The sequence below is a fragment of the Cynara cardunculus genome, assembly GCF_001531365.2.
Source record: "Cynara cardunculus var. scolymus isolate 2C chromosome LG 9, CcrdV1, whole genome shotgun sequence".
NCBI classification, from domain to species: Eukaryota; Viridiplantae; Streptophyta; class Magnoliopsida; order Asterales; family Asteraceae; genus Cynara; species Cynara cardunculus.
Genome location: NC_037536.1, coordinates 12,258,239 through 12,279,353, shown reverse-complemented (window position 1 = coordinate 12,279,353; position 21,115 = coordinate 12,258,239). Strand labels below are relative to the sequence as shown.

At 35.6% G+C, this 21,115-nt stretch overlaps 1 protein-coding gene across 4 annotated transcripts; it reads left to right on the top strand.

The window, feature by feature from the left end:
- The first annotated feature begins 4,962 nt into the window (after nucleotides 1-4,962).
- LOC112517915 (protein translocase subunit SecA, chloroplastic) lies at nucleotides 4,963-20,353 on the top strand. 4 transcript variants are annotated; one of them, XM_025125330.1, is made up of 20 exons: nucleotides 4,963-5,379; nucleotides 6,381-6,453; nucleotides 6,819-7,025; nucleotides 7,311-7,414; nucleotides 7,533-7,712; nucleotides 8,110-8,328; nucleotides 9,494-9,607; nucleotides 9,686-9,799; nucleotides 9,994-10,161; nucleotides 10,278-10,453; nucleotides 11,866-11,932; nucleotides 12,027-12,173; nucleotides 12,306-12,401; nucleotides 16,406-16,474; nucleotides 16,657-16,758; nucleotides 16,838-17,089; nucleotides 17,464-17,531; nucleotides 18,741-18,858; nucleotides 19,693-19,932; nucleotides 20,021-20,353. In XM_025125330.1, the coding sequence occupies exons 1-20, from the start codon at nucleotides 4,963-4,965 to the stop codon at nucleotides 20,132-20,134; spliced, it is 3,045 nt and encodes a 1,014-aa protein (XP_024981098.1). In that variant the 3' UTR covers nucleotides 20,135-20,353. The 4 variants fall into 4 exon arrangements, with proteins under 4 accessions (XP_024981098.1, XP_024981102.1, XP_024981101.1 ...); XM_025125334.1 differs by having other exon boundaries at nucleotides 5,288-6,177; XM_025125333.1 differs by having other exon boundaries at nucleotides 5,288-6,235.
- The last annotated feature ends 762 nt before the right edge of the window (nucleotides 20,354-21,115 follow it).

Genomic DNA, 21,115 nt, shown 5'->3' with positions numbered 1-21,115 from the left:
CCAGTCTTTAAAAATTGATTTCAGGTGGCGAATTCGAAAAAATCTTTTGTTTGGTTGGTTAACTATCAACTACGGAAAATCAGTCGTAAAAAGAAGCAATGGGTGTAAAAGTATGTTAGGACTTAAACAAATGATTCATTGGAAATATATTATAGGATTTTTCTGACATTTTAATACTACTATTAAATTAGTACAATTGTCATTTCATAAATATCCAACTATCGGGTCAAACGGCTTCCCAATAGTATATATAGGTCGGCTTACTATCGATATAACATCATTTATGTTAAATGTCATGAATCTTTATACAACACTATGTTACCATATACCCTATATAAGTATAGAACTTGTTAGGTACTAAATCTATTTTTAACCTTCTTATATTATCCAGAATTATCGTGTTTGTCTTAACTCTTAAAGTTAATGCATTTCATACATAAAATAAGTTGTCAATTAATTTAATGTAATATTCAATGAAATATTTTTAACCTAAAATAAATAGTTAGATAAAAATGCTATATTGTTGGTCTCAAACGGATCTACAAGAGTTTGCAAATTGTTCCATATAAATTATGAACATGTACTATCGGTGGGTAAACATTAAATGCATCAATGGATGAATCCACTAATCATCGCCATTGATGATACACGATCCTCATAAGCACCACTGATAAAAGAAGATTCATTATTGTCACGGAAAGACTAATAAATAATCAGTAGGATCCACCTGACATTAAAAATATGTGATTTTGTATTTTATTTGCTCTTAATGTTGCCATTTTTTATGGTCACGTGTTTATTATCTCAAGCTCTTTAAAAATACCAATGATATCATGAATGCTATTTCATTCGAGGAATCAATCATACAAATGAGTTTATACTTTATTCACCTTTTGAGAAAATATATATTAAGAAATTTACATAAATAGCCATTTCACAAAATTGATTTCACTTTTTAGCTACTTTAGGAACTATTTTCTTTAAATAACCAAAGTTTACAATAAAACTTTACATAAAAGGATAGTTTCTACTTAAAATTTGTTTTCAGGCAAAAAAATAAATAAATATAATTTAAAAAGTTAATTTACGCAAAAAAAAAAAAAAAAAATTAAGAAAAAATGGGACTTTATGCAAAAAATCTTTTTTATGCCTAAAGTTTTTAATTGATTAAAAAAAATACATTTTACAGTTTTATAATTTGTTTTATATCTCTTATTTTTTTATTTTTCATTTTACACATTTATTATATTAAAACACATAAGTGTATATTAACTAAAATACGTTTTATTTATTTATTTATAAATTACATCATTATAATCGTTTCGTCAATACATCCAAAATAAACCAAATATTAAATATTTTTGGATTTTATCTTATATTATTAAATATCATAAATACGTACGAGTTATTTTTAAAATTTACATTTTCTACTTTTATGGTTATTTATTTAATCTGTAATTATAAAGATATAAAACGTAATTACTAAAATAATTATTAAGTTTTATAATATTTAATAATATAATATCAAATTAAAAAATATTTAATATTAAGTTTATTCTGAACGTATTGACGAGACAATTGTAAGATGTAATTTATACAAAAAAGAAACATATTTTATATATATTTTGATTAGGGAAAGTTCATAAAAACCCAACAAACTATTCTATTTTGAATAATTAAGTTCCTGAACTATTTTTTTGAATGATAAAAGAATTAAACTTTCTCACTTTGAATAATTAAGTCTCTTAACTAATTTTTTGAATAAAAAAACCATTAAACTTTCTCATTTTGAATTATTAAGTCTCTGAACATTTTTTTTCTCTAGATTAAACCATTGAACTTTTAAAAAATAGTTACTTACATATTTTAACCCAAATAAGCTACATGTAACCGATTATCTTTTGATTCTCCCTCTTGTGATAGATAAAAAATAGATCAAAAAGAGATAAACCAATGGTAGGAACCAACATCGTGTTAGGCAATATGTAGAATGAACAACGTTGGGGCAATATGAAGTGGCGAGGGGTAGCGATATCGTTCGAGGGATTTTAATGATGTACATTTTGGAAATGGTAAAAACGATTTAAATTTATTTTTACTTTAAAACCTTCCTAGTCAAATACAGTATGCTTGTTTAAAAAAATATGCAGATAACCAATTCTTAGAAGTTCGATGGTTTATTTATAAAAAAAAGGTCTAGTTACTCGATCATTTAATATGAGAAAATTTAATGGTTTTTCATTTAAAAAAACAGTTTAAGGACTTAATTATTCAAAATAGGATAGTTCGTTGGGTTTTTTTTTTTTTTTACTTTTTTCCTTTTAATCAATATATGATTATCCATGTTAATATAATATTTTTCATTTTTCATTTTACACATTTATTATATTGTAACACATATTCATATATTAACTACGATACATAAAAAATATGGTTTTTTATAAATTATATTATTATAATCGTCTCATCAATACGTTTAAAATAACCATAATATTGAATGTTTTTGGATTTGATCTTATCTTATTAAATATTATAAATGCATATGAATTATTTTTAAAACTTAAATTTTCTACCCTTATGTTTATTTATTTAATGTACTTTAATTTTGTTTTTCATTTAACACATATATTGTATTAAAACACAGAACCTGTAACTATGAAAATATAAAATGTAAATACTAAAAGTAATTCGTAAGCTTTGTAATATTTAATAATATAGGATTAAATCCAAAAAAGATCAATATTGGGCTCATTTTGGACTTATTGAAGAGACGATTATAATAATATAATTTGTAAAAAAGAAAACGTAAATTTTTCGTATAAATTTCCCAGATAATTTTATTTTGTGAAGATTTTGATAGTGAAAGATTAACATGGATGAAGATTATGCTAATCCAAAAAACAAAGACAAAGGAACACTAGCATTTATTGGCATTATTATGAGTTTGGTTGATAAAAGATACAGTAAGGTAAGTTGTGAATTATTTATTTATATGGCTGTTTTTTTTATTAACCTGGATATCCGATTCGCTATGCGAGTTGTCTAATTCTAGGAAGACAACATGCTTTGCAGATAGTCCGAAGTCATTGCATTTGAATCTCCGTGGCTACAAAGGGATATTTATTCTTTCTTGGATTTGAACTTGAGACTTCCTAGTACTTTTGACCCTTAGAGCCAAACTCAAACCAATCAGGCACCACCCTTGTGGTTCTGTATGGTTGTTTTGATTCCACATGATTCATTATGTAACTTTGATCTATGATGACTCTTGATCATGAACATAAATTTATTGAAAATATCTTAAACACGACATTTGTTACATACAAACACAAAATTTGGACGGAATTGCAAGTTTTCATATGTGTAATATGAAATTGGTATTAGATCAATATCAACATGTACCAACCGAAAAAAGATGTTACCGATTGAACTAATATCAAGTATCTATACTATCTTATTAAGCAAATTCATCAAAAGTCTTAAAGTCTTAAAATTCTAAATGACCAAGATACCCTTTTCACTTTTTCACCCTTCATCTCCTCACATATACTCATCCCCTCACATGCATTTACCTCTCACATTCAACGGATTTTTTTTAAAGTTATAATTTTAAATTTATATTTTATATCCCTATAATTAGTTAATTAATTAATTTACGTCATTTACTTTTAAATGTTTCATTTTAAACATTTATCAAATTAACATACATAATCGTATATCAAATAAAACATGTTTAAAAAATACATTTTTATTTTAACAAATTACACTATTATAATCGTCTCGTTAATATATTCGAAATGAGTCCAATATTGAATAGTTTTTGACTTAATTATATTATTATATATTATATATACTGTGAAAAAAATATTTTTAATGTTTACGATTTATACTTTTTTTATAGTTATTTATTTATAYATATGCTATACATTTTGGGATTAGACTGTCCAAATTGCACTGTATAATATGTTCTTGGGTTTTTTTGAAATATATATATATATACAAGTATTAATTCAACTTTAATCTGAGCTTCTGGACAAGAAATAGGGTAATCAGTTGAAATTTCATTATAAAACCCATCTTTTTTGGTCTTTTCATAGCTTATGATCTGTCAAATTTGTAATTTTCTTTATTGGTTTTGAGTGTTTATCTTAAAATTCAAGTTTTTTGGTTCTTTGCTCTTGGTATTAATCAAACACATTTGTGGAGTCGTTTAAATATGTTGAATTTTAAATATATTGGATTTTAAACTGTCATACAATTTTTTCATCGATAGTCTGATATTAGAACCATAACTCTTATTTATTCAAATTGTATTAATATGTAAATATCAAATGTAACGTATATCATCGTTAAATCTTGTCTTATAAAACCAGTGAAACTTCAAAATCGTTAAAATTCATGGCTCCCGCCACATTGCACGGGTACACAACTAGTAGTTAGTTAATATATAATATAAGATTTTACGTACCAATTATGATACATAGTATTGAAAATAAAACTTAGGGACCATTTACTAAACGTTTACCGTAAAGTGGGTAACTTTCCTTAACGGATGAACATGACAATGATCAAAAATCTTACCCGGTAAAAACAATGATAAAGATGAAGAGTTTTACTCGGTAAGTGAGGACGACGACTCTTACCCGGATAAGTGCTTACCGGGATTGTTGCACACGATACCGTTTTGATGTATTACAATCTTACCCGATAAAATAAATTATAATATTAACTTCTAAAAATAAACACTTACCCGATAAGCATTTAGATAAACGAACCCTTAGTCCATCCTTACAATTGAATACATAAAAATGTGTTATATGGATACATTTGTAATTGTAAATAAAAAGTTAGAATAAAATTATTTGATTTTCTTTATTCACCGATAACAATATTCAAGATTTACACCTTATCCGAAGCAGTTTGATAACTCGTCTTCTTCCTCAAATCAACAGGAGAAGGGAAATGGCGCTCCTATCTCTGGCGTCCAACAACAAATTTTCTTCCTCTTCTATCTTTGCTTCCAAATTTCCCGATTGTTATTGTAGCAAGCCACATCTTCTACCATTAAGGGAATGCACCAGTAGCAATACCTCCCTTTTCCGGGGAGGAAATAGCAAGATTCCACCCAGATATTATCATTCTAGTGGCAAGACCATAACAGTGGCGGTGGCCTCATTAGGAGGTCTGCTGGGTGGAATCTTCAAGGGTGGGACCGACACCGGGGAGTCCACCAGGCAGCAATGCTCTGCCACCGTCGCACTCATCAACTCTCTTGAATCCGAGTTGTTGTCTCTCTCGGATTCTCAGTTGAGGGATAGGACCAATATCTTGAAGCAACGAGCTCGCCAAAATGCCCAGTCTTTGGATTCTCTTTTACCTGTAAGAACATCTTGTTTCTATATCTACCAATCTGCATATCACATTTGGGACTTGCAACTATATCAGCATATAATAATCTGTTTCTCCCCAATAAGCTCGTTGAACGACATTAATGCAGGGAAAATAGATAATGGACTTCATTCTGCGGGCTGGAATATCAGTCAAGTCCTGTGGGTTCATAACGCCACTTTTATTTGTATATAGCACCTTTTTGTTGCTTAAACTTTCTATTACTATTTGACTACACAATCCTGGTCTCAGCTTTCTGCTGATATTCTCAAAACTCAAGTTAACAAGACAGCTTTCCATTATCCCATAGTCTGCACTTCATCTGCTGAGGCGTTCTATTTGCTTTTCGATTTCTTCAATCCTGTTTTAGACTGATGCTGCACAAGTCCATGAGGCCTGAGAGCAGAGTTCCAGTGAGGGTTGCTAATTCCAGAACAGGATTCTCAAGACAAACACTTTGATCCATAAATCAAAAATCGTGTTATCAACTAGCATCTACAGCTTCATGTAGTAAATTTGGCAAAGTGCATCTGGAAACTGTTGGATCAACTCTGGCAAAGTGCATTGGGGATCTTTTGGCTAGGCTGGGTATTCTACTTATGCAGACAACCCAGGCAAGATGGCCCTAGAATTGCCATCCCCAGCGAGTCTTGGAACTTCATTTGTATATCTCAAAGGCATGGACATCCCTTCCCCGTTTGGCATTGAGATCTAGAAAAAGGCCCAAGGCCCAATCTTCTATGGTTGCTGCAAATCTCTACGACTTAAGCATCAGCCTGTCTGTCTCAGGTCCTTAGCGGTGGCACTTTGGGCTGATCTTCCTCAGCAACATTCTTAAATCTCTAGTGTTGGTCCCCCTTGAGTTTTATAGCTTTAGATGGCTTTCCTTTTCCACGATTTCTACTTTCCATCTTCTTGTGCTTCTAACTAGTCATTACTTTAGCTGTTAGAAGTGTTGTGCTCCATGGCTTATCACTTTAAATATCTTGCAGGAAGCGTTTGCTATAGTGAGGGAGGCTTCAAAAAGGGTTCTAGGTCTTCGCCCTTTTGATGTTCAATTGATAGGTAAAATAAATGATTGTTTGCCCATCCCTTATCAAACTTGAAATGAGAAACATGGTTGCATAAATGTTTTTTGGACACCTAAAACATTAAAATTTCAGTATAGGCTATGTAGAAGAGGTCTCTTGATGTAGCTACTGAAAATCACTTCTTTTTATCTACAGAAGGCTGCTTTTGTGCTTTCACCCTTCTTTGTATATATGATGTAACTGTAGATTCATAGTAAATTCACATATTGTCTAAGCATGAAAGCTTGATGTTCACCACAAATATGCTGTCTTTTATACAATGGCTACTGCAGCACACAAAAGGTTAGCTGCATTTGTGCAAGTGATAAAAAAGTTCTCATTTTGGTTTCGATCATGTAGGTGGCATGGTACTTCATAGAGGAGAAATAGCTGAAATGAGGACAGGAGAGGGGAAGACTCTTGTGGCCATCTTACCAGCTTATTTAAATGCATTAAGTGGTAAAGGAGTCCACGTTGTTACCGTTAACGATTACCTTGCAAGGAGGGACTGTGAATGGGTTGGTCAAGTTGCTCGTTTTCTTGGACTGACGGTTGGCCTAATCCAGCGTATGGCTTGCTCTTTGTTACTCTTTTTAATTAATTTATATATATGGTTATTTTATGATAACATAAGGTGGATAAACAACAAAACTTTGATGTATTCTGTAAGAATATATTCCTGAGGACTCGTACAATTATGTAAACTAGGAAATAAATCTGTGCTGTTATGGTTGGCATTATATATTTGAAAAATTAAGGAAGTATGGTACAAAGATTAGCCATGCAAAGTATATTCTAGATTTCAGATTTATAAGTTGGAAGCATCGCCCTAACAATCAATTATTTGGGCAGAAAATATGACAAGTGAACAGAGGAGGCAGAATTACTTGTGCGATATCACTTATGTCACCAATAGTGAGCTCGGTTTTGATTACCTGAGAGACAATCTTGCCATGGAAAGTAATTTTTATATGCAGCCTTAAATAGGTTATATATATATATATATATATATATATATATTCTCTTGTATCTTTCAATCTCATCCATTCACATATAATTCTTTGTGGTCCACAGAGTGTTGATGAACTTGTATTAAGGGGTTTCAATTACTGTGTCATTGATGAGGTTGATTCAATTCTTATCGACGAAGCAAGAACTCCTCTTATTATATCAGGACCTGCTGAGAAACCAAGTGAACAATACTATAAAGCTGCTAAAATAGCTGCTGCTTTTGAACGAGATATACATTACACTGTAAGGAACGAAGATGGTTGCAAATGTTTTCTTTCTTTTTTCTTCTCCCCATTTCAACATCAAAGTAACCGTAATTGGATCCTTGGCTTCATGATGGACTTCTGTTTGTAACTTAGTCCAAGTCTGTGTTTTGGCATATTGGCATGTACTGGTGTGAAACCCTTGGTCATGAGTTACATGTATCTTACTTTCTTACTTGTAATGGACGGAGCAAAATAGTAATAGTAACAAGAAGAAAAGGGTTGTACTTAACTAGGAAATGTTATGATGCCTTTCCTGTTGAAGTAAATTAAAAAATGTTTTCGTTGGACATAATCCATAAGAAACCATATTTCTCCCTTATGAGCATCTGCCACTTGACTATTCAGTGTAATTCTCATCAAGGTATTTCTTGCAGGTTGATGAGAAGCAGAAAAATGTTTTGCTCACAGAACAGGGTTATGCAGATGCTGAGGAAATTCTTGAAGTAAAGGATCTATATGATCCTCGAGAACAGTGGGCCTCATTTCTCTTGAATGCAATAAAAGCTAAAGAGCTCTTTCTTAGAGATGTGAACTATATTATTCGTGGCAAAGAGGTTCTCATAGTGGATGAGTTTAGTGGTCGAGTCATGCAGGTATTTGAGTGTATGAACTTTCATTGTTCAAACTTTATCTGGGAAGTTACATTACATGCCAATGTTTAAAAATATGGTGATAAAATGACTAAAATGGTTTGGTTAGACTACATGCATCATTTTCTGTTATTCACCTTGGATGATCTCATCATGTTGGACACCTGCACGTCATTTTTCAACTCTAATCCGATGTCCTATACCAACTTTTTGATTAACATCTAAACTATATGTGGAACATATTATAGTTTAACCCCTATGTCCACCATTCACCTTAAAAGGTGAGGAACATATTATGATTCAGTTGTTTGTTTTTAGTTTAAATAAGTAGACCATCGGCCTGCAATACCTGTAGAAAACATTAGGGAAAAAGAGTGTGAAAAAGGTGCTGGAAATAAAGAAATTCCTGCTGTGACATTCATTACTCCACTGGAGCACTTATCATTTTAATATCATCACTAAGGTATCTGACATCATGGACCAGTAGACAACAAAATCATCATCATATGTTAAGAACTGTCAGAGTTCCTAACAGATTGATGACCTCATGGCTTGTGTTCCTGCTTTGAGGTATCAATTAAGGTATTTATGCAGTGAACCAGCTGTCTTTGCCTACAGCTGCCACTAAGATTTGTTGCAGGCCAGCGTAAGACAAACATGTCTTTGTGAGTTGGGAATCATCATGAAAGCTTCTTTTAGCTAAGAAACAGGTCAAACTTGTTTTCGTCGATGTCTTAACAAGGCCCTTCCCCTCTTCAGCTTCGTTAATTCATTAGCCACAAATAAAAAGGCAAACACCTTCACCCATACATCTTTGTTATTTAATTTTACTGGATACCTTAAAATTGCTAAATGACAATTTCTTCACTATCAACCATCACAGCAGTCATTATCAAGTTAGTATTGCTTTTGTTTACCCATGCCTTCTCTTATGTATTTGCACCTGCAACCTTTTGTATTGGGTGTATATGCTGAGAGATCCTGGGTTTTGGTGTGAATTAACTCTCAATGTAATGCCTGTTATTTTGACCTTTTTTGCATAAAAGTTGCAATTTTCATGGGACATCCAGAATGGAAATTGTTGTAATATCCATGGGAGGGAGGGTGTAATATTATATTGGGCTAGTGTGGGAACCTTATCTTGGAAGTTGGTTACTTGTATTTGCAGGGGAGGCGTTGGAGTGATGGGCTTCACCAGGCGGTGGAAGCCAAAGAAAGCTTGCCCATTCAAAATGAGACAGTCACTCTTGCCTCAATTAGCTACCAAAACTTCTTTCTTCAGGTTCTAAGCATCTTTCTTATACCGCTGGCAACTTGTACTTCTTGAAAGTCATTATTCTTATTTTTGGAGCTTCTACAGTTCCCAAAACTTTGTGGCATGACTGGCACTGCTGCAACTGAGAGTTCAGAGTTTGAAAGTATTTACAAGCTCAAAGTTACAATCGTGCCAACAAACAAGCCTATGATACGGAAGGTCCATTCTACTAGCATTTACTTAAAGTATTTGACATGTCCTCTTTGCTTTTTGCACATTAAATACTTGCTGTTTCAGAGCACATGGTTACTCATTAGCTTAAGAAACATAATGTTGATGGCATATTTATGACGTGATGTATGTCTAAGCTTGTGCCTTGGCTCATTTTGTTTTCCCTCTTCCTTTCTCTTCAGGATGAGTCGGATGTGGTGTTTAGGGCAACCACAGGAAAATGGCAGGCAGTTGTTGTAGAAATTTCTAGAATGAACAAGACCGGGCGCCCTGTTCTCGTTGGCACAACTAGTGTTGAGCAGAGTGACACATTGTCCAAACAACTCCGTGAAGCTGGAATCGCTCATGAGGTGATATTTCATGTCTTCTGGATATTTAGTCCCAGAAATGACCTTGCATCAAAATAACCTCACATTTTCAACCAGAAGAAAATACACTCACATATGGAATAACTTTTTATATGAAGGTTTTAAATGCCAAACCAGAAAATGTGGAGCGAGAAGCTGAGATTGTGGCACAAAGTGGCCGCCTTGGGGCGGTTACTATTGCTACTAATATGGCGGGTCGGGGAACAGATATAATTCTGGGTGGTAATGCAGAATTTATGGCTAGGTTGAAGCTACGCGAGATGATGATGCCAAGGTATTGCATCGTTAAACAAAATCATTTTTAGTTTTCAATTGCTTAGAAAGGCAACTTTACAGTCATTTGAGTAGCACAGACATGCATGGTTGTTATCAAAAAGAGTTATTATATATGAATGCAAGTGCTCTGCATGAGGTTTAGAGGAACAGTCTATATTCAACAAACCGATAGAGGCTTTGGTTTTCGGACCCATTAGTGTTTCCTATGCCTTTTGAGAGACCATCTGTATGTTGTGAAAGCATTGAATGCGCTTAGTGCGAGTACAACCCACTGAGAGTCGCCAAACGAAAGGGTAGTGGGATAATTTGGGGTCAGCTTGAAGGATGCAAATGGATGGATATCTAGTTGACTTAACACCCTTACACCAGGACCAACAATGAGGACTAAAGCAAGGGTCGACATCGGGGAGAGAGGGTGATGAAGAGATTTGTTGGGTACTAGTACCAAATTTTGAGTTGAGAATGGATGAGGATATCTAGGTTATGGAGGATAAAGGGACTGTATGTCTTCATTGATATGCTGCGGCGCTTGACAGGTCTCTATGTCAAATGATGTCATCTGATTAGTCTGTCATGGCGTAGTACCATCTGATTTTCGTCTGATAGTCTAATTATTGGGTTTTGGACTCTGATATTATTACCCGACGTATGTTGTCATGTCACTTGTGGGAGTCTGAGGGCACAAGATGGCTTCTTTAGGCCCATTAGCCAAAATCAATAAGAGTGGTTGTTGCAGCCGTGGATGTAGTTCAATTCATGACTGAACCATGTAAATCTCTGTCTGAGCTTGTTTTACTTTCATATTGTTTGTAATTGCTGGTGTGAATCTCGTTGGTTCATTTTCATAACACTGATTGGCCAGCACTGCATCTCTCTCCCATCTCTCATGACTAGGTTGCATCTTGTTTCTAAATGAGAAATACATCCAACTACCAAGTGGAAAGCTTTAGCAATCTTAAGTGGGAGTCCCCTTGGTTTAACTATGAATCTCACAACTTCTTGATTGGGCTGCCTGTCAAGGTGGTCTGTGGGACTGCATGAACTATTAATGAAGACATATGGAGATCTGCTCTTTATTACCCTTAAGGCAGAGTGTAAATATGGAAAGCGATCTGGATAAATATATCTTAGTTGACTCCTAAATGGAGTCACATATCAGGAAGGTTCCAGGAGAGATGTCCCCCTTACTGGAGTTTATATCTAGTCTGTCTCCTCCTGCCAATACTGAACTTCCTAGCATGTAATGGATTAATTTAATCAAGTGATTTTGAGGAAACATATAATTTTTATTTATTTATTTATTACTATGTTGCAACTCATTATGTATCGACACTTCAATTATATTAAGTGCATGCTATGAATGCTGCAGTGTTGTTAAGCCAGCTGAAGGAGTTTTTGTTTATGCTGCAGTGTTGTTAAGCCAGCTGAAGGAGTTTTTGTTTCTGTGAAGAAATCTCCCCCAAAGAAGACATGGAAGGTTCGTGGGCTTGTTTGTATAGACACAAAGGCTGTTTAGTTTGGATGAACTTACAAATACATTACGCTCTCTCTTACTTTTGGATGTGTTTCAGGTGAGTGAAAGTTTGTTTCCATGTTCACTATCTCAAGAAAGTACCATGGTGGTTGAGGAAGCTGTACATTTGGCTGTCAGCTCATGGGGTCGGAGATCTTTACCTGAGCTTGAAGCAGAAGAGCGGCTTTCTTATGCTTGTGAAAAGGTGTCACCTGTTGATAAGAAAAATATATTGCTTTGTCTTTGTTTCCTTCAATGTTTAATTAGTGAAATGGATCACTTGATGGAAGTTTATTACAACTTTCCCAAAACAACTAACATTGTGAAGTATTTGTAGGGTCCTGCTCAAGATGAAGTAATATCCAAATTACGCCATTCTTTCCTACAAATTGCAAAAGAATATAAGGCCTACACCGAGGAAGAAAGGAAGAAGGTAACTTGTCCTTGTTGCCTTGTTGGGTAAAGGAAAAGAGTGGAATTTTCTTCTCCTTTCTGGTCCAATTACATTTCCAAGCATCATATATACCAATAGTTCTACTCTATAAAATCAAGATGGTGTAAAGTTATATATTGTTGCAAACTAATCAATACTAGATGACTTCTAATCCCAAATCAATCTCAAACTTTAAACTAGGCAGAAAAGTCAAACATTCCATGTATCATCTTCCATGAATCGAATAATCGATTCTAATGCGGAAAATAGATTAGGTTCTCATTTTCAATAACCACTATCAATCATCAATTAGCAATACAAGAGCAGCGCTATGATAAAAGTAAATAGAGAATAGAATATGGCACCAAGATTTACATGGAAACCTGAAATGGGAGAAAACCATGGGTGGAGGAGGCCATTGAGAGAAATCGACCAGTCAATGATGATGTTTAGATACAAATCAGTAGAGAACTGAAGCTGGTGCATATAGGTCTTCAATGGAGTATCTGGGAAGAAAATATATTTGTGATACAACCAACAATATGACCTATAAAAGGCAATAAAACCTATTTGTAATCGTAAGTAACTTCCAATTCACATATGCTTCTCCCCTGATTTTCCCTTAGCATGCCTTAAAGGCACCATTGGCATGATCTTTTCAAAAAACTAAGTAGGGCCTTCAAGACGTAAGTGACATGTTTAGCTGTCTCCTAGTCGCGAAGAAAGTCAAGAATATTGTACCATGTTTAGCCACCTCCAAGTTGCGAAGCAAGTCAAGAATATTGTACCAAAACATTTTATTTCGCACCGGCGACTTCGTAGGACTTTGATCTCGCTATGGAAGTCGCACATACCAAATTAGGATTATGAAGTCACATTTAACATATATGTATATCATTGTCAGCAAGCTTTTTTTATCCTAAACGCCTTATGTCTTGTGGTTATTATTTACAGTTTAATGACCCATGCGTCCGTAATACTTAGCGCCTAAGAAGTGCTAAGTTAGCCTTGTAGTATTCGAGAACTTTGTTGAAGGAACTATTAGAACTTAGAAACAATGTGTAAGAGAAGGGTTTTGTTGATTCCTTGAAAGTTTCATGCATGATTTTATAAATGAGAGAACTCACCTATTTATAGGAGCCTTGGATGATTCTAGACACAAAATTTGGCCTAGGAACTTCTAGGTTTGTCTACAAGTATTCTAACTCTACAAGTGTCAAGAGCTTCCTACATGATTCTAGAGAACAAACACTACGAGATACTTGCAGGTACTAGAATACATAAAAGAACTATACATATTTCTAGTTGATTCTAGATGCTTCAAGTACTTTGTCTTGGTGGAAGCTTGTTGGCTGTCAACTAGACGCCAAACATGCAACAGCGAGGCAATGATATGGAAAAAAAGTGGGACAGGTGGGCATGACATTCACCCCCATTTAATTCATGACACGATTCCCTCATTGTGATTTCTTGTGGGATCGTCTGTGTTGCCTTGCCAGTCCTAGTTCTCTGTCAAATACTTGTATCATGGAGATTTTTTTTGCACACTGTCCCGTACATACCTCTTGAGTGGGATCATGATATTTTTTCCCCCGATCTACATGACGCACAAAGAGTTTTTTTAAGGCAGGAGGCCGGCCCTTGCTATGTCAAATAATTCCATCTTGATGCCTAGTTGATAGTCATTGAGTGGAATCTGAAATATGTTGATGCTGCCTTTCCAAGGACGAATCAAAATAGTCACTCCCCAGAGAAGTCACTCCTCCCGATTCTTTTTTCTGGGTGGCTCTTTCCTAGGCTAAGTGTCCAAAAATGATTCCGGTTTGGCTGTGGTAAATGCAAGATCTTACACTTCACGATGTTGAAGCTTGATCTTGGTGCAAATTACATATACCCCATGAAGTAGAATAGGGCATTCTTATCCAACCCACCTGGGTTTCAAGGGATAATAAAATAAAGTCTGAGATATTCAGGAGTCATAACCCAAGTGTTTGAGTCAACAAAGTTGTCTTCCCCCCTTGTACTCGATAGTCTCTGGATAGAACTGTTTTTTGATGTCCTTGATATCCTCCCATGAATTGATGTTGCATATTCCCTTGTCATGTTTTCATGACGTCTACACCACCATAGAGCCGCTACATCTGTGAGGTATTGGGTTATTGCTTGTATGTATTACCTTCTTCCAAGATGCTCGAGACTTGTAAGTATTCCTCCATGATCCAAAGGAAGTCCGAAGTTGTCATGCCCCTGTGCGTTGTTATTGCCTGTGAACGGCTCTAGCTTGGGCACATAGCATGTTAGCAATGAGGAACAAATAACTTAGTTGGGCGACTTGTACATGGTACCTTGGGTATGTGAGAAACGTTTGGGAAAGTGTACTAACTTCAAATGATCATGACTTCTTATAAGAGTTGAGTTACGGGTCTGCCACCAGGTCATGGAAAGGTCTCGACAGATCGACTGATGAGCAAACACCTTCGGTGGTTTGGCCCAGCCGTTGAACCCAATCCTTCTCGGGGTTCAAATCCAAATTTTCTGAAATTTAAGTTATTTTCGTTTTTTTAATTCAACTTTTTACTGTAGAGCGCATGATTTCGAGGATTTCCTTTTATCATGGGCATCTTAGGAAGTGAATTTCAGTTATTTTAAGTTTAATTTTGAGTATCAAAATTTTCGCTGAACCTGCCAAAAATAAAACCGTGCAATAAAATGATCCTGGAATGATAAGAAAATTTCTCTAAAGCGTGAGTGTATACACTTTGTGTGCTTCCATCATGCGCCACATCTTGGTTCTTGGACCATGCTGCTGGAGATTGCTTTCTTAAACAAGCCTACATGCCTTTATGTCCTGCATTTTGCCCTTGTCTCCTCCAATTGTTGTTGCACAGCTCACATGTCCTGCTTGTGGCGATCTTGCATTCATTCAGGCTCCCTCATTGCCTGGAGTTCTTCTGTAAGTTATCTATTTAGAAGGTCGATGCTTCCTTTCACGGCGATGACTAAGAGCATAGTCCAAGGCTTCAAGTATCAGTGAGACTAGTCCAAGGTAGTCTCAACATGTGCCATTCTCACTTCAAGGACTGTTAACATGTCCATGGAGCTACCACAGCGATCTACTACAACCATGGTAGGGGTGGGTTGCTCTTGGTTTGTTATTGAAATGTTTGTCGTCTTCTTGTCGTTCCTCCCACTGGCCATAGCTCGTTGCTGAGTGTCAACCTTTGCTCTGATACCACCTCTAATGGGGTTACTTTTTACTGCTTAACAATATGTGCAACCTTAGTTTGGCTTGTAATACTTGAGCAGGAACTTCATTGAAGGAACTAGAACTTAGAAAGGAAGTGTAAGATAGTTTGTAAAAGAAGCTTTATGTTTATTCATGAGTCTCTTTGGATGGCCTTACAAATGAGAGGCCTCATGCATATATAGGGAGGCTCGGAAGATCCTAGATACAAGAAAACTCTAGGTACAAGATTGGCCTTGGAGCTTCTAGGTTCATCGACAAAATACTCTAGCTCTCTACAAATATCAAGAACTAGAGAATGATACATGATTCAAGGAGATACTAGAATAGATTGAGAATTCTACACACTGGTAGTTAATTCTAGAGTCTTCAAGTACTTTTCTCTTGGTGGAAGCCTTATTGGCGTACCAGCAGGCAGCGAACGTGCATTTCAAGGGGCTACTGCTAATACAGTCAAATCTCTTGTGAAACAAGTACCTATGACACTTAATTGCCTTATGAAAAGCACATTTCCATTGAGAATTTATTTAAGCTAGTTCATTCCACTTCATTTGGTCAGTGGATATTAGGAAGAGTGATATTTACATGCATGCAATCATGACTCTAATTCAATTTGATATCACAGAAGTACGATAGTGACCCTTATGGCAATATCTTGCTGTCTAGAACCTCCATCGAGATTCCTTTTCCAACTGAAGCTTTCTTAGAAAATTAAAAGGACAGGAAAGAGAAGTAAAGATGTTCTGCTTCTGGGTCACAGGTTGTAGCAGCTGGAGGACTTCATGTCGTCGGCACAGAACGCCATGAATCACGAAGAATTGACAATCAGGTACAATTTTTAGTTTTGCATATGTGTGTGTATATATTATGCATATATTTATGGTGTACCTACATGCATAAATAACCCCTAAGAACTCGTGGCTTCTATAATAGCTTTAATCCACCTTCTATCTAAACTAGAATATCACCCATCTTAGGGAAAATAATATTTGAACTTCCAAATGTATACAGCTGCGTGGTCGAAGTGGCAGGCAGGGGGATCCTGGAAGTTCCCGCTTCTTCCTTAGTCTTGAAGATAATATCTTCCGCATTTTTGGGGGGGATCGAATTCAGGTTTAAGCTGTGTCTATTCTTTTCCTTTGTTTATTCTAATTAGAGCTTATTTTAAAATAGTTAACATTAAAACTTTTAGGGCTTAATGAGAGCTTTTAGAGTTGAGGACCTACCAATTGAATCAAAAATTTTGACGAAAGCACTGGACGAAGCTCAAAGGAAAGTGGAAAATTACTTTTTTGATATCCGAAAGCAACTATTTGAGTATGATGAGGTACTGAACAGCCAAAGAGACCGTGTCTATATGGAGAGAAGGCGAGCTCTAGAATCTGAAGACCTTCAATCTCTACTAATTGAATATTCTGAACTCACAATGGATGACATACTAGAGGTAAAATTCTGCTCTCTCCTTTCCAATGTTATGATACTTTGCATTTTTTGGCAGATTAAGATAAAAAAGGACTGCTAAATGCTTAAAATGCTTTTTATTTTCGTATAGGCATCAACATAGTAGTTTTTAATTGGTTTGATCAGAAGACAACTTAGGAAAAGAGTGAGTGATAACCTGATAATTAATGATGCAAACTAATGTGCTTCGAGGATAGATGAATCAATGTGCTTTGAATGATTTCCATTCTGGGAAAGATCAATTCTGTAGGAATGGAGCGAGTACCTGATTATCAACCATCAAAACCCAGTGTAATTTTTTTATCATGCTTTGTACTTTGGATACTTATTAAACTCTGTTGCAAACAATCTTAACAGGCAAATATTGGTTCTGATGCTCCCAAGGAAAACTGGGATTTTGAAAAGCTTATTGCAAAGCTCCAGCAGTAAGTTCAAGTTTCAATATCTGATTATTTACATTGATTCAACACATGTAAGATCAGTAGGACAAGTAAGTGCTGTAATTTTCATGGAGGTACATGCACATGCGATGTACTGCCCAAACTCATAGAGGGCATTATCAATAGTAAACTGACATATTCTGGCTTCTGGTTTCATGAGTGAAGAGGAGAGATCAGAATTCATCAATCCAACTCTTGACATATAACTTATTGTTTTTGCTTCACTGCTAAAGTATTGAATGAAGCCTTGGAAGCATCAAATGAAACCAATTCTACCCTACATTAACATCATGTTATCAATATGAACTTTGGTTGGTCTTTTTCTTATAGACCATTAGCATTATGAGCAAGTTATTTAGATAGTTCCATCGTTTTTCTCCTTTTTCTTGTCATCCCATTTGTTGCTGCTGTCTCTTTCGTCGAGTTGGTTTTTCAAAAAGTTGAGAGAACTTCTCCTGAAAAACCAGCAAGGTAGGATCTTTATCTCATGCACGCACAGTCAACAAGATGGCAGTAGACGGTACATCCTGGAAAATGATTACCAAGTGTGCTACATATGCTTCATTTAAGTGATAGTTACGTACTGTTCCATATATTTCATTCGAACACCATAACTTGGCTTGTAAAAGATGGTAACCTAAAGATAGCATGAGAAAATAATTCATCCTTTTCCTGTGTTAAGGAAGATGTGCATGGCACTTTCAGATGGCCGAAACTGAATGAAGCTGATAAAGATTTTTGCATACTCACAGAATAAGAGAGAAAATTAGGCAATTCATAGTTTGACCTAAGAATAAGAATAGTAAATAACCTTTGGTTGCTACTATAAGAAAGAACAACTTCAAGCCAGTTTCAACTGTTTCTAACTGGCATTGTGATCTTTCTCCAAGCTATTTTTTCCTCTCCCTCCAGCTGGCCTCTGACGGCTTTTTATTTTCTCTCTGACCGTCAACTTGCTTGATCTACTAACCTTGCCTACCGAAATCCCAACTATTTACTCAGTTTTACTACTTCCATTTTGGTCCTGTTTTGTTGGTTCGCAGGGTTATGTTCAAACAGGGTTATTTACTTTCTGACTCAAGTAAATAATATAAATTGTTGTTGTAGATGCTAGTTCATTTGGCTGGGTTTGTGCAAAATGTGCTAACTTATGTTCCATTTAATTAATAACGGGATGCAATGATTTTACTGCAGGTATTGCTATTTGTTGAATGATTTGACTCCAGATTTATTGGTAAGCAAATGTGCAACTTATGAAGATTTGAGGAATTACCTTCGTGTTTGTGGACGAGAAGCATATTCACGGAAGAGGGTCAGTTTTTCTTGTTTTGTCTGAGAGAGTTATATTTCTCTTGCACATTCTCACATCTTGTGTTCTTGTCTCCATGTGTTCATCTCTTTAGTTGTTTAGTACTCCCCTCAGCCTAATATATTTATTAGGTATATCACATGACAATGTTTTTATAACACCCCTTATTATCATATCATGCATCAAAGTCATTACATAGCTTACATATCAATGTAAAATTTCATAAAACTAATATCCAAACTGTTATGGCCCTATTCAGGACGTAGCCTATGCTCTGCACAATGCAGTAGCAGTAAGTTTCTGTCAAAACTCTGCTGTCCCAAAACAAATCCTGTTTTGTTTTTCAACTTTGTAAATTGGTTGGTTCCATAGCCTTTCATCATGGGGCGGAAACCTTCTGTGKAAATGTAGTTTAAAGGAAAGGGTAAGAAAGACCACCTTTCGTACATTTCTACTGGTCCAGACTCCAGACGTTTCGAAGCACTTTCTAGTGTGCACTTTATTTTTTGGCTCTCTCTTCGGGTTGAAGCACTAAAAGAAAAGGACCAGGAAGGTGGCCTCGTAGGAATCATGGACCTCTAAATATCCTCCTACATAGCTTTTGGCACCATCCACAGCCAGAGCCTACGACATATTTCCATGAGTGTGAAACTATCCATGGCAAATATAGAGACAAAATGGTCAAAAGGAACATGGGACACGACTGTTTTAATGTAATAAGTAATATTAGATAACATAAATGTGTTTAGATGGAGTATTAAATATGAGTGAGTGAATGACTAAGTTAATTTCTTAATGTAGCATCGAATGAGAAGCACAAAATTAATATTATTGTAGGATATCGTGGAGACACAAGCTCCAGGATTGATGAAGGAAGCAGAAAGGTTCCTAATATTGAGCAACATAGATCGGCTATGGAAAGAACACTTGCAAGCACTTAAATTCGTTCAGCAAGCTGTAGGTTTACGTGGATATGCACAACGAGATCCGCTCATTGAGTACAAGCTTGAAGGCTACAATCTGTTTATTGAGATGATGGCACAAATAAGAAGAAATGTTATATATTCTATATACCAGGTTCGTTGCTAGTACCAAAGATGAGTTATATTCAGCAATTCTATTTGTTATGCAAAAAGATTGTTCTCTGATTTTCTTGGTTTCGCAGTTCAAACCAACGATGGTGAAGGATCAAGACCAGCAGCCTGCAAAACCCCGCAAGGATGGTGCAAATGGGTCAGTGCTCCCACCATCATCTGTCAGCTCTGAGGCTAATGTATGACACTGAGTTGGGCATGTATTGAAGCATCAAACATGGATGGTAAATAACGTGTATCATTGAATTTATCTGGTTCTGCATAGAATTGTGTATATCACCACCATGTAAGTTAGAATGTCCTGTAGAGAGGAATCATCATATAAAGGTACTGTAAAGTTGCTTATACAGCGTCATTTCATATCATAAAAATCGTTACTCAATTTTCTTGTTTGCTTCTGTCAACACTATGTGCAACAGTCCAAATAAGATATAAGAAAGAAACTTGCGTGCCATTCCTTGGGAATTAATTGGGTACCTTTTTGAACCAAAAACGCGGTTGCTTTTAAACTTCATGAAGCTAAAAAAAAAGATGTTCAAATTAATGGTGGAACCAGCATATCTATCCTCTTGATTAATAGCGCCAAGTCAAACCTAATAAGCAAAAATGGTTGGAACACCTTCCATATTACATAACTAGTAAATCGAACAAACACGCGTCGTGCAGTTTGTATGAACCCACTAAAAATATGTTGTATTACCACAAAAGTGATTACCCAAGGCGTGCTTCTCGTCTCAAGCTTCGATTTGACTGGTCATGGCCTGAATTAGAGTCACGTAGCATAAATTATGTACTTTTAAGCGTTAACTCCCATTTTTGGCCGATACACCAAGGGCGTACCCTTGTGTTTTTTCTCGTCCGGACCGAACGAGCCCAATTGCCATGAAAATTTATATGGTCCATCTACAATGTTAATGAGATATTTGCCACTAGAAATGACTTGAAAAAAACCGTTCTCGTGCCGGAAATTGTCGAAGCCACACATTGGCTAAGTCGAAAGAACGTGTGTCGTGCAGTTCGTCGAATCCCACTCAAAATCATGTCGTAATACCACAAAAATTCGTACCCATAGCGTGATGCTCATTCCAAGCTTCGATTTGACTAGTCATGGCCTAAATCAGAGTTCCATAGCAAATGTTATGCACATTTATGTAGGGTTTCATCGG

Excerpts from the sequence above, each read along its gene's own strand:
- LOC112517915 (XM_025125330.1), top strand. The coding sequence starts at position 4,963 with ATGGCGCTCCTATCTCTGGCGTCCAACAACAAATTTTCTTCCTCTTCT. Across the intron at positions 7,026-7,310 it reads GACGGTTGGCCTAATCCAGC|AAAATATGACAAGTGAACAG; the intron begins GTATGGCTTGCT and ends TTATTTGGGCAG. Across the intron at positions 19,933-20,020 it reads TTATATATTCTATATACCAG|TTCAAACCAACGATGGTGAA; the intron begins GTTCGTTGCTAG and ends TTGGTTTCGCAG.